General features: G+C 38.1%; 1 protein-coding gene across 4 annotated transcripts in view; it reads right to left on the minus strand.

Moving 5' to 3' along the window:
- ACSL4 (acyl-CoA synthetase long chain family member 4) overlaps positions 1-13,027 on the minus strand; it is an 84,296-nt gene that overhangs the window by 21,824 nt on the left and 49,445 nt on the right. For 2 of the 4 annotated variants that reach the window (XM_025372213.1, XM_025372214.1), the window contains 7 exons: positions 12,400-12,928; positions 11,983-12,160; positions 10,526-10,635; positions 10,263-10,401; positions 7,527-7,677; positions 7,250-7,373; positions 3,400-3,471 (listed from right to left, as the gene is read on the minus strand). In XM_025372213.1, the coding sequence (XP_025227998.1) occupies positions 3,400-3,471; positions 7,250-7,373; positions 7,527-7,677; positions 10,263-10,401; positions 10,526-10,635; positions 11,983-12,160; positions 12,400-12,750 (1,125 nt within the window). In that variant the 5' untranslated portion in view covers positions 12,751-12,928. The remainder of the gene's footprint in view (positions 1-3,399; positions 3,472-7,249; positions 7,374-7,526; positions 7,678-10,262; positions 10,402-10,525; positions 10,636-11,982; positions 12,161-12,399; positions 12,929-13,027) is intronic. The other 2 variants (XM_025372215.1, XM_025372216.1) reach the window with 2 other exon arrangements.

Consider the following 13,027-nt stretch of genomic DNA (forward strand, 5'->3'; position numbering starts at 1 on the left):
AAATGAAGACAGCAGAACCATCCCTTAAAAAGGTTACCACAGGTCAGGCGCGGTGGCTCACGCCTATAATCCCAGCACTTTGGGAGGCCCAGGCGGGTGAATCGTGAGGTCAGGAGTTCGAGACCAGCCTGGCCAAGATGGTGAAACCCCGTCTCTACTAAAAATACAAAAATTAGCCGGGCGCGGTGGCAGGCGCCTGTAATCCCAGCTACTCAGGAGGCTGAGGCAGGAGAATCGCTTGAACCTGGGAGGCGGAGGTTGCAGTGAGCCGGTATCACACCACTGCACTCTAGCCTGGGTGATAGAGCAAGACTCTGTCTCAAAAAAAAAAAAAAAAAAAAAGTTACCATTACATAGCACTCAAGCATGGTACAATATTGTTTTCTCCATTTCCACAAGAGGAGTCACTACTATATAACTGAAATATTTCTCTACATCTGTGACAGAATCCCCAATCATTCCCTAGCAGGACTTGAACATCCTGTAACCATCCTTCTTAAAAAGCATATGAGATCTTTAAAAAGGGGGGTGGGGTGGGGGGAGGGGAGCGGGGGCAGGGGCTTGGGAATGAGACAGATGTGTGAGAACCATGTCTACTGTTCTTTCCAGCACTGGGTACTAATCAGAGACTTAGGCAAGGCCTTGATGAGTAAGGAACATAACACAGTTGTAACATGTTGGCAGAGTTTATGGTTAGCACATTAAGTCACCCTTTATCTCAACCTAACATTACATGATGTTCAATGGAGCCACAGCTGATAAGTAGTGACTTATTCTGAATTCTCATTGTGAATGTTATAGTATTCAATCAATCTTTCATTCTGACCCAGGAAAGAAACAAACTCAAATAACAGACTCTACCAAAAATAATTCTCAATAAAAAGTGTATTTCTTTTAAATGGCCTATTTCTGGAGAAATAGGAGGAGCTAAAAAGGAAACCCGATAATATTTGATGAGGTGCCAATGGACTAGCAACATAGGAGACCATTTACTATCTCAAGGCCTCAAGAAATAAGAAAAGTGTCATTGGAACCTGGATGAGGACTCTAGCCACGGGAAAGACCTGGTTACAAACAATGGGAAGGAGACTAACCAACAGAGTCTCCTGACAACTGCTAAAATTTGCAGCCCAGCAGGAAAGGAGCAAAGGTAATAAGTGTGCAGACTCTCTCTCTTTCTGCCCTCTGATCTCTCATGAGGGCCTCCAATTGGCCGAACCCAACCAGAAGTCATAAGGCAAGGACGCACTGGTAATTCGTGCATAGAATGTAGCCCCTCAAGACACAAAGTAAAGCAGGGAAGAACAGACAACGGGCAGTTAGAGGATAAGCAGCCTATGTGTTAACTGTGCTTATCCTTCAGGCCCAAAATCGGGGATCACTTCTTTTTTATTATTAATTTATTTATTTTATTATACTTTAAGTTCTAGGGCACATGTGCACAATACGCAGGTTTGTTACATATGTATACATGTGCCATGTTGGTGTGCTGCACCCATTAACTAGTCACTTACATTAGGTATATCTCCTAATGCTATAGCTCCTCCATCCCTGCACCGCACAACAGGCCCCGGTGTGTGATGTTCCCCTTCCCGTGTCCAAGTGTTCTCATTGTTCAATTCCCACCTATGAGTGAGAACATGCAGTGTTTGGTTTTTTGTCCTTGCGATAGTTTGCTGAGAATGGTTTCCAGCTTCATCCATGTCCCTACAAAGGACACGAACTCATCCTTTTTTTATGGCTGCACAGTATTCCATGGTGTATATGTGCCACACTTTCTTAATCCAGTCTGTCACTGACGGACATTTGGGTTGGTTCCAAGTCTTTGCTATTGTGAATAGTGCCACAATAAACATTCGTGTGCATGTGTCTTTACACCAGTTAGAATAGTGATCATTAAAAAGTCAGGAAACAACAGGTACTGGAGAGGATGTGGAGAAATAGGAAGACTTTTACACTGTTGGTGGGACTGTAAACTAATTCAACCATTGCTGAAGACAGTGTGGCGATTCCTCAGGGATCTAGAACTAGAAATACCATTTGACCCAGCCATCCCATTACTGGAGATTACTTCTTTAACACCTCAGCCCTTACCTCTTCCTATGTTATCTGATAAGGTTTGCTACGGAATTCTGTATGCTAGATAATAAAGCCAATGTATTGTTTTCCAAAATGAAATAATAACAAGAACATACAACAGTCCTAAATAGACAGCCATAGTGGTTAAGAAGACTGGTAGACTGATACTCCACCAGTATCAGATTGGTGGAGTTCAAACATTGATGCCATCACCTATGAGCTGTGTGGCTTTGGGGCAACTTTCCTTCTTTGTAAGATAGGGGTAACAGGGCCCACCTTGCAGTCTTAGAATTAAGTGAGATCATTTATCTAAGGCATTTCGCACAGTGCCTACCTAGCACATAGGAAGCACTGCACTAGCTATTATTAGCAACTTTTATTATGGTTTTAGTCCGAAGCCTCTTCTTTCTGTTTGAAAACTTTATGAATTATACAGAACCTCTAAATAAAAAGACAAAGTCTTCTCTGACCTATTCTACTTCTTTGTTATTTGGTAATTTTGCTATTAGAAGCTAAAACGACCATAAAGTATTTTCCATCTATAATTCTCAGAAAAATCTGGACTGAATACTTTCTTATCTAATCTCAGACTTTCCATATACCATAGTAATTCTGTGAAAGATACTGGGATAAGATTTCAAGTCTGATCATAATATAAGCAGTAGCGACACACAGTCTTTCTGGAGTTTCTGAAGCATAAAAAAGCTAGAAGATATTTGATTACACAAATCTGAAACATGGTGTTAAATGTTTCAAAATTCATCATTACAAGGCTATAAAATGTAACATCTTGTTGTTTTTTGTTTTTAAGGCAGTATTTCACATGAGGATTCTGAATATATAGAATTAAACATTTTTCCTTTGGGAGCTCTCTCCAATTTTCAGTTTACTTAATCACCGTAAGAGGGTTGGGAGGGCTTAGATCCTCGACCTTGTATATGATTCTTCAGCTCCCTAGGATGGCTTAAAGTTTCCTCATTTTTTAAATTAAGAGATTAAACAAGATGGTCTTTAGAGTATGTTCTATCTTAAAATGGTCTGACCAATTCTCACAGTAGGTAATCTGAACTAGGTCATTTTCATCACCTAATTTTCATGTATCAGCAAACTCAAACAGGCATACATTTCAAAAGCTTGCCATTTTGTCTTCCCCAGTACGGTACCTAAGATTTTAATGAACATATTTGCTATGATTTCAACAAGGTAAAATTATTTTAAAATGTAGACATATCTAAGAGTATTACTTTTTAAAAGGTCCAAGTACGAGCAATAAATTAAATAAACGATCCTCTTATGCTCATATTCATATTCTGTACTCACCGGAACAGCAGCCATAAGTGTGGGCTTCAGTACAGTACAGTCTCCTTTGCTTCCTTTTTTAATTTTGCTGGACTACATTAAAGAAAAAGTAAATATGATCAGGAAAACCAACCTTAAGAAAACATGTTGTAATTCAAGTATCAATAACAAATATAGAAGTTACACATGGAATTTGAGCTGTTATTGCTCTGTGATTATCTGTTAACAACTATCATAACCTACAAGTCTCAAGTGTAAGTACTTTAGTGCTACAGATAACTGCTTCTAGCACATTTCACCTTCCTTAGAGGAGAAACCTTGATCCAGGATAAGAAGAGAATGGGATATTTTGATGAATCAAACATTCTTATTAATAACACACTATCAAATACAGCACAGACTACTACTACATTTTCAAAAAAAAATTGATTAAGACAGATATAACACTAAAACAAACTTGAAGGTGATTTTAACTTTCTTTGATTAACCAATAGGCAAAGCCACATCTTAAAGACACGACTATATGGCCGGGCGTGGTGGCTCAAGCCTATAATCCCAGCACTTTGGGAGGCCGAGACGGGCGGATCACAAGGTCAGGAGATCGAGACCATCCTGGCTAACACGGTGAAACCCCGTCTCTACTAAAAAATACAAAAAAAACTAGCCAGGTGAGGTGGCGGGCGCCTGTAGTCCCAGCTACTCAGGAGGCTGAGGCAAGAGAATGGCGTAAACCCGGGAGGCAGAGCTTGCAGTGAGCTGAGATCTGGCCACTGCACTCCAGCCTGGGCGACAGAGCGAGACTCCATCTCAAAAAAAAAAAAAAAAAAAAGGAAAACTACTATGAACATCAATTAACATCATACTGAAACTCTAATTTGGTAATACCCTAGTTGGTAAGATACAGAGAACACTACCAGGGACAAAGTAGAGATACACATATATATACATAAATGTGCACATATTCTCTTTTTATCTTTCTTTCTTATACACATAAATACAATTTGGTATTTCAAATGTTAGATCAGTTGGTAGAAAAGTTGATAAAGTAACCCACTGAAAAAGCAAGATAAAAATAAAAATCTGCTATAACACAGTTCATTAGCCTGCAAGTTTAGGTGTTTGTCACACATTAGCCATTGCTAATACAGGAAAGAAGAAAACCAGCTGTTAAGCAGTGTAATCCATAAGAACTACCAGCTTGGCCATATAGAGGATGGTTCTCCTGATAGAACTAAGTTGCCTTTCTCCTACTTTTCTTTAATATGGATAAAGGAGATAAAATAACTTGTTTTACGTGTGTGCAAGGATGTGCAAATTTGCAAGTGGAAACCTACACAGAAACCAGGTACACCACACACAGGAGGGCTGCTCTGCAGAGACAAAATGGGCTCTCATGTCCTTCAGGTCAGAGTTGCCCTCTGCATGCTATTGACCAGTTCTTGCTACAGAGAGCAGTTCTAGGATAGCAGAAGCCACAAGAAGTCCTTCTTTGTTTTTTTTACTTAGTAACTTTATCAGTTATTTCGTCTTCTTGTGATCATAGTAATCCTGGTTATGACAATATTGCTATCATCAGTTGGCTCCAAATGTGGTGCTTCTAGTCTCCTGCGTCCTTCTGATTTCCTATGTGAGGGAAGTTCCTGTGTTTTAGATTCCTAAAGATTGAGAGTCTTTACAATAGTTCATTTAAAAAGTAGGTGTGAATTTTATTGAACAGGCTTCTAATGTACTAGCTTAGCCTAAGAGACAGCAAGAATTAAGTCAGACCAGCAACAGACTCCAACTGTCCCTCCTTTCCCACACTGAGGCTATTGTTCTCAGAAAGGCAGTGAAAAATCAAAGAGTGGCTAGTCCCGGCTTCCAAATTCACAAAGGGAAAAAAAATTATACTCGAAGTTTACTGAAATGTTTTCTACATTTTGATAATGTCTCTGAGCATAAGAAAAACCCATGACAATAAAACACAATCATCAGAGATTTTACTAAATTTTTTTTAGAGTTTAAGCCTCAATCTTATTGATAGGTCTACTTTGATTTTACTAGGTCAAGTTCTGTTTATCAACTGGATAGTGTATTTATTCATTCCATTACTATTCTAGCAGATTTTAAGTGTGAATTTATAGCTGAGTGGTATAGTCAAACACAGCAGCACCCTGTCATACAAAGATTGTGTTTCTTAAAGTAAAAACCTAGGAGTTGTTTGGAACAGAATGCTTTCTCACAGAAAAAGCCACTTTAAAAGGAGGCTGGATTCTTCTTTCAAAGAGAATCCAATGTGGTAATGACTAGGAGGGGACACAAGGGACATTCACGGGTATTGAAAATGTTCTGTTTTCCTAATCTAGATGGTGATGATCACAGAGGTCTATATGTATATATACTTATTAAATCTAATCAAGCAGTACATTAATATTTGTGCACTTTGAGTCATACATAAAAAAAAACACACAAAAAAAGGTGACTAGAATCTCAAGTTCAAAAAAAAAAACTATTTAACATTTTTTGTTTTAATAGTATACAACCTATCTAGCCTTTCCCTAAAATGGTATTTCTACAAATAAAGTATTACCATTTCTAACTGTGAACACCAAGGACATATCTTACCAACTCCATGCTCCATGGAGACTCAAACAAAAGGCAGCATTGCCGGGGTTGGGGGGGCGGGGCGTCTGAAAAACAACAGCTGGGCCCCCAGTGTTGAAGGAGCACAGCCACATATAGACAAGTCATTCCTACCTATACTCGCTTTATCTTTCAGCATCCAGAACCCCACAGCTTCTTTAGTGGCTTTTTTTTTCCCCCTATGCCTGGTTGAAGCTTTTCTACAGCAACTATTCCAAAGAAGACATAAAACAGAACTGTGGACAATAGTATTAGGTGTGTAATTTCAAATGGGTATAACATATATGAGTTAGCCCCACCCATTGTTGGGATTTCTGCTATGAACTACAGGAAGAAGGAAGAATCCTAACTTAGTATGGTGAGCTGAGACTACCTTTGGAGATGCCTCGGCCCTTACCAATAGAACTTTCTGTGATGATAAAAATATTCTTTATCTTTGCTGCCTAATATGGTAGCCATTGGTCACACCTAGCTATTGAGCACTTGAAATATGGCTAAAGCAAATGAATTTTTTTTTTCAATTTTACTTAATTTTTATTTAAATATCTGCCTAGTGGCTACTGTATCAGACAGCACTGCTCCAGAAAAATCTCAGAAAAACTGGGCCAAAACCCTAACATATGTCCTCCCAGAAAACCCACCAATGCTCCTGGGTAGTGTGTCAAAAAGGCTCACTGTATTTATATTCTCTATCATAGTTCTCAAGAGTAAAAATCTAGTAGAGAAAGATAAAAATAGTTATTCATTCTGAAATAATTGTAAGGCTGGGCGCAGTGGCTCACACCTGTAATCCCAGCACTTTGGGAGGCTGAGACGGGCGGATCACTGGAGGTCAGGAGTTCGAGACTAGCCTGGTCAACATGGTGAAACCCCATCTCTACTAAAAATACAAAAAAATAGCAGGGCGTGGTGGTGGGCGCCTGTAGTCCCAGCTACTCCGGAGGCTGAGGCAGGAGAATCGCTTGAACCCGAGAGACAAAGGTTGCAGTGAGCCAAGATCATACCATTGCACTCTAGTCTAGGCGACAGAGCAAAAGAAAAGAAAAAAGAAATAATTTAAAAATATATAGCTAAAGCAATGCTAACACATCCACAGGGTAATTTCCTATAGCTACATATTGTTCATGGAAGCTATTTTGATGTCAAGGAGAAAGCTTTAGCTGAATTAAAATATCTCGTGTCCTAGTATTATGTTCTCAGCCAAACTATGCAGCATCATATAATCATGCCAATATGAAAAGTTTGTCACCTGGTCAGAGAGTGTAAGTGGAGAAGAATATCCAATCCTGCAGCCATAGGTAAAGCAAGATATCTCTGCTGTCAGTTCTAGCACATGAGCCAAAGGCAAGTAGCCAATATATGTGTCCTTTGGTCTAAAACAAAATAAGAGAAATATTTTAACCATTCTTGAAAAGGCATTTGAAGTTAGAAATACCAAGAACTTTATCATTTTAATATAGATTGAGTTTAGAGAATGCTGAACATGAACTCTGATTTCTAAGAAGAAAGTTAAAGAACTATCTTACCCCAGTCCAGGTATTCTTTCACATTGGCCTGTCATTCCAGCTATCAAATTGCTATGATGCATCATCACTCCCTTAGGTCGGCCAGTAGAACCACTAGTATACATAACAATGGCCATGTCTGAAGGCGTTGGTCTACTTGGAGGAATGCCCACTAAATGAATGAATGAAAAACACCACATTTACTTCAGTTCAAAAGTTAAATTACTAAACAATAATACGATATTTAGATTTTGCATAATGATAAACTATCAATAGACAGCATTTGCTTTAAATCATCAAAATGAGCTGGGTGAGGTGGCTCATGCCTGTAATCCTAGTACTTTGAGAGGCCAAGGTGGGAGGATGGACCCCTTGAGCCCTGGATTTCGAGACCAGCCTGGTCAACATAGCAAGACTCTGTCTCTACAAAAACTAAAAAAGTTAGCTGGATGCAGTGGCATGCACCTGCAGTCCTTGCTACTCAAGAGGATGAGGCAAGAGGACTGGGTGAGCCTAGCAGGTTGAGGATATAGTGATCTATGGTCATACCACTGTGCTCCAGCCTGGGCTAGAAAACAAAAATGTTTATCAAATTCTGGTTACAGTGAGCATTTTGGACTCAATTTGGCCCATTTTCTGGATGTTTAACCTAATCCCTGTCTGTGCTTTGCCTCTCCACAGTGTTGTACACAGAGCAATATCGTAGAAAGATTTCTGGGACTTTGGAGTATCAGGAGGACAGAGTATTGTGTATAAACTTCTTAGGCCTCAGTTTCTCATCTCTAAAATAAGACAGTTGGACAGATTGTGGTTACTAACCACTAGTGGGTATCAGAATCACCTGCAGAACTTAAATAAAAGACTATTTCTGAACCCCCTTTCTGAAAATTCAGATTCAATATGTCTGGGATAGAACGAAGCTCCACAAGTGATTCTCATATATGCCCCTGATTGAAAACCACTGGATCTGATCTTTAAGGTGATTCCAATGCTAAAATTCGAAGGTGATAAGTTTTAAACAGCACCCTGGAGCTTCCACTTTCAAGACAGTGTATAGTGCTAACCTAGTAACCACTTTTCCTTCCAAGAATATACCAAAGTGGCTAAGAAGCCACAGATATATCATCAGAATTAAATACAAGTTTAACAGGGTTATCAGATTTTAAAATCTTTACACAAATTATTTACATTTTTATACACATTAAAATAAAATTATTTTAAAACAGTGAGCTATACCACTGAAACAAAGATAGTTACACTTAAACTGGCTAATTTTAATGCTTTTTAAAGATACAGTCATAGTTTATAAACCAAGCAAATAAGGACTGCATATTTCCTCTGATGATTAACCAAAGCAACAGCAGTAGCTAAATTCTTAATCTAAGCACATAATGTGATACTTTGCTTCTGCCCACTTTTAAGTAAATATGCAAAAAAGTGGCATCATAATAACTGTCTGTACCACAAAAACATATGTATCCTATCTATTGCAGAGATGAGTAGAACTAAGCGGGATATGTGGCCTATTACATTATTGCTCACACAAAATTATGAAGACTGCTGACCCCTTAGTTTGCTACCAACACCCTTTGGTGAATCAGCAGAACTGCAACTGATCCCTACCAATCAGGACTTTTCAGTCAAGTTTATCCCAGTCTTACAGGGTCAACCTGGTGTAGAGAAATAATTCTCTATGGGTCTCATGTTCCACACATCTTGCAAGCAGAGACATTGACTTTGTTCCAGACTATCTTTACAAGGATATTTGCAAAGAGATAGTGTCTCTCCCCAGAGCAAACAGCAGGCATGCTTACTGTCCAGTACAATAAGATAATAAGATATTCAGGCTCTTTAAGCTCAGAGTTCCTCTCTTATGACACAAATGTTGATATGATACTCTGGCTACTGCTACTGTTGTGAGTAAAAAACTGTCCCTCATCTCAGACCCAAAAGTCTATGGCCCTAAGAAGTTTTGCAGGCTCATCTGTTTGCCAGCAAGCAGGGTAAAACCTCAGACTCTCTGCCATTCTGGACACATGGCAGAAAGCTATAATCCATACCTGTTATTATAAACGCATGTTCATTCTCTAACAGTAAAATGTTCAGAAGCTGAGTAGTGGTTCGACCAACATTTTCTCCTGCAAAAATGTATCCTTTCCTCATTATAGTATGGTATTATGACCACCGCATTAAACATGATAAGAAAACTCTTCAAATGGAGTATTAATTTCCTCAACTCTCTGCCCTGATGGCCAACTGACATTTTGCTACAAGGTACACTTACTTGCTTTAAATGAAATACCAACTACCACTTCAGTGGTAAAATACATCCAAGCATTAATCTTGGTAAACAGTTTTGCATCCTCTGAAACATCCTTAAGATAACTAGCATTAAGCATTTATTTCAGAAAGTTTACTGAATGGAAGGCCTGAAATATTTTTCTTTTATGAGGCCCAAATTGGAAGGTTATAGTGGGTTATTTAAAAATGAAGAAACATTTGGCAGCAACTGCCATAAAGTCTGAACCACTGATTACATCTCAACCATTTAGTGAAATTTACTAACTTACTTTTTTTGAGGAGAAATGGAGGGAAAATCTTAATCATATATGGTCTTGATGGTTTTTAAAGAGTTTTAAACTTTTTTTTTTCAGTCAAAGAACTTTTGTGGATTTACTCATATCACTTGTTTCCCTAACCTACCGAAATAACTAACCTGGAATAGGTAAATAAAATTGTTTCTACTGCTGTACTTACAGTTTTCTGGGTTGGATCCCAACTCTTCTACTGATTGCATGCTGTGAATCTCAAAACCTTCCGGGTACTCTGCTTTATTGATAGTCTTATTGTCCACATAAATGATATGTTTTACACAACTGATATCTAACAATGCAGTCTGTTAGGCAGAAAGAAAAAAACCAGCTATTAAATTTGAGCCTGCAACAAAAATCCACTTACTGAATATTTTTCTGTCCTGCCAGACAATGCAACCATGAATTAAAAGAAAATTTCATATTTACCTTAAGTTTACTTTCCAGAAGTTCAACACTGGTAATCAGATAGGAAGCCTCAGATTCATTTAGCCCATGAACTACTGCTTCTTTGCCAAGTGTGGCATATAAAGTCACAACTACATAATAAAAATAAACAGAAATATTAAGTAATAAACATCTATTAGAAATGGATATTATTGAAGTCAGTCTTTAATAATAGGTACACTTAGAGACACAAAGACATTGTGTATTTTAATTTGATTTCATAGTCTCTGTCACCATCCTTCAACCTTGCTTCAAACTCCCTCGGAGCCCAAAGTTTTCCTTACAAATTCCCAGAACTCTCACTTCCTAAACCTGAAGAAACCCAGAAACACTCGCACTGCCACAGCTGATCAAAAATCTGTCAATTAAGATGCTCAAGGCCAATTGGTACTGGCTGAACTCTTAATTCAGGTCAGACTGGCCCAGCTAGAGCTTCCTCTTGATACACACTTTCATTGGCCATAGCCTCCAAAGAATGGATAAGTCCTTGAAAATCTTGAGGATCTTAAGTCATAAGATCAGCCACAGATAATGTCCTTACTCCTTCTAAGAAGCTGCTTTAGTGAGTCCAATGTCCAATGTGATTGGTGACCTCCACACCTTAATTAGAGAGATCAAGGAGATCTACTCCTTAGGAGCCACCAGAGATAACATAAACTTAAACCAAGATCAGTTGGAATCAAAGGGCATTTGCTAAACTTAGAAAGAACTGAAAATTCAGCTCTAGATTGGTAACTAGAAACAACGTGGTTAAAAATAGCCACTTTTCACAAGCTGTTGATCGTTGAAAGTGGGTAATGGGTACACAGGGGATCATTTTCATATTATCTATTTTTTGTTTGAAATTTAAGTTCTTCAATCCTACCCTACAGTGTTATATTTCATTCAACAAACAATGGAGTACTTAGTATGGAACAATACATTATTTACTTCTTAAACAGTGGCAACAACAAACGCTTGAGTATTAGAAACATACTCAATTTTACTTTCTAACATAGCTAATGCCAATTCCAGTTGTCACATGCATATTTCACATGTAAAATGGAGTAAGTCAAATAAGAAGTCTCAAAGTGTAGCAATGAACTTGAATTATCCTAAGAAATGGTTTTTTGTTCTTTTAATCATTACTCTTTGTATATCATCCCTGAAAAATACCCCCAAACTCCAACTCTTTCAGGTACAATTCATTTCCAATTGGAAAATAAAAGTGTAAATCATATCCCTTAAAGCTGCCAATTCCCATATTAGTTCTTACAAGTTATATTTAACAGCAGCTATCAGATATCTTTTAGCCGCAATATTACAAAATGTATTGTGGACGTAATTTCTGTGTAAAATGGCTAAACAACACCTACTCTGAAAACAGAAGCATCTCAAAACAATTTTCACATGCAAGCAAAGACTCTTCTCTCCCCGCTCCAAAAACACAAGGCACTTACGAGGAAAGTTATACTTAAAGCAGGTCTGTGCTGCAATCATCCACTCGGCCCTGGTCTCACAGAAGATGGCAATGGTGTTCTTTGGTTTTAGTCCCAGTGCAGTGAGTCCACTACCAAAGTTATTCACTCTGCAGTTCACTTCAAGGTAGTTCATCCATTTATAATTCCCAAGAATTAACTGTTAAAGTGATACATTCCCTAATATTAGTATATTCAAACAAGCAATTAAAATACTATCCAAAGCATAAAACTCTAAAAATGCTCTTAAGTGAACATAAAGAAGCTACGAACGGCTTCTGAGTAGTTTTACACAGCACTATAATAGAATGCCAGCATATTTAAAACGCACTCCATTTATAATAAAACAAATGTGTCTTACTTTTTAAAACATAAATGAAAAGCACCAAAATACTTTACCTTCTTAAAAACTTTTCCATTTGGCTGCATTTCATTTTCTTCACTTAGGATTTCCCTGGTCCCAAGGCTGTCCTTCTTCCCAAACTTGGATACAGCATGGTCAAATAATTTATCCAGAGTATCTGCTCCAGGGATGTCTATTACAGCTAGTGAGTCGAAGTGTGTGACAGAGCGATATGGACTTCCAGGTTTGTCTGAAGTGGGCTTAGCTTTTATTCTCTTTGCCATAGCGTTTTTCTTCTTGGCATTGGTAAGAAAATACCATGGAATAAATATAAGGGCACTGTATATTGTTATTAACAAGTGGACAGGCAGCAAAATAATGGTGAGTACATTTAGCTTAAGTTTCATAGTGGAAAGGCTTCTAAAATGGTGCTTATTTCTTGTTATTCTTTGGCTTTTGAAAGCCTTATTTTGCTGAAGAAGGCAATAATAGAAGCAGCAGTAAGAATAGCAGTACAGCCAAGGCAGTTCAATCTCAGTGATACAGATAAGTTAGTAATCTTTGGAAGCCGACAATAAAGTACGCCTGTAGGTGATGACAATGAATCAAGCAGAGAGCAGGAGAAAAAAAAAAAAAAAGAGTATTAACAAGTTGATAGCACAATTGATTTAAATACTCAGGTCT

This window comes from Theropithecus gelada, chromosome X (assembly GCF_003255815.1).
Source record: "Theropithecus gelada isolate Dixy chromosome X, Tgel_1.0, whole genome shotgun sequence".
NCBI lineage: Eukaryota > Metazoa > Chordata > Mammalia > Primates > Cercopithecidae > Theropithecus > Theropithecus gelada.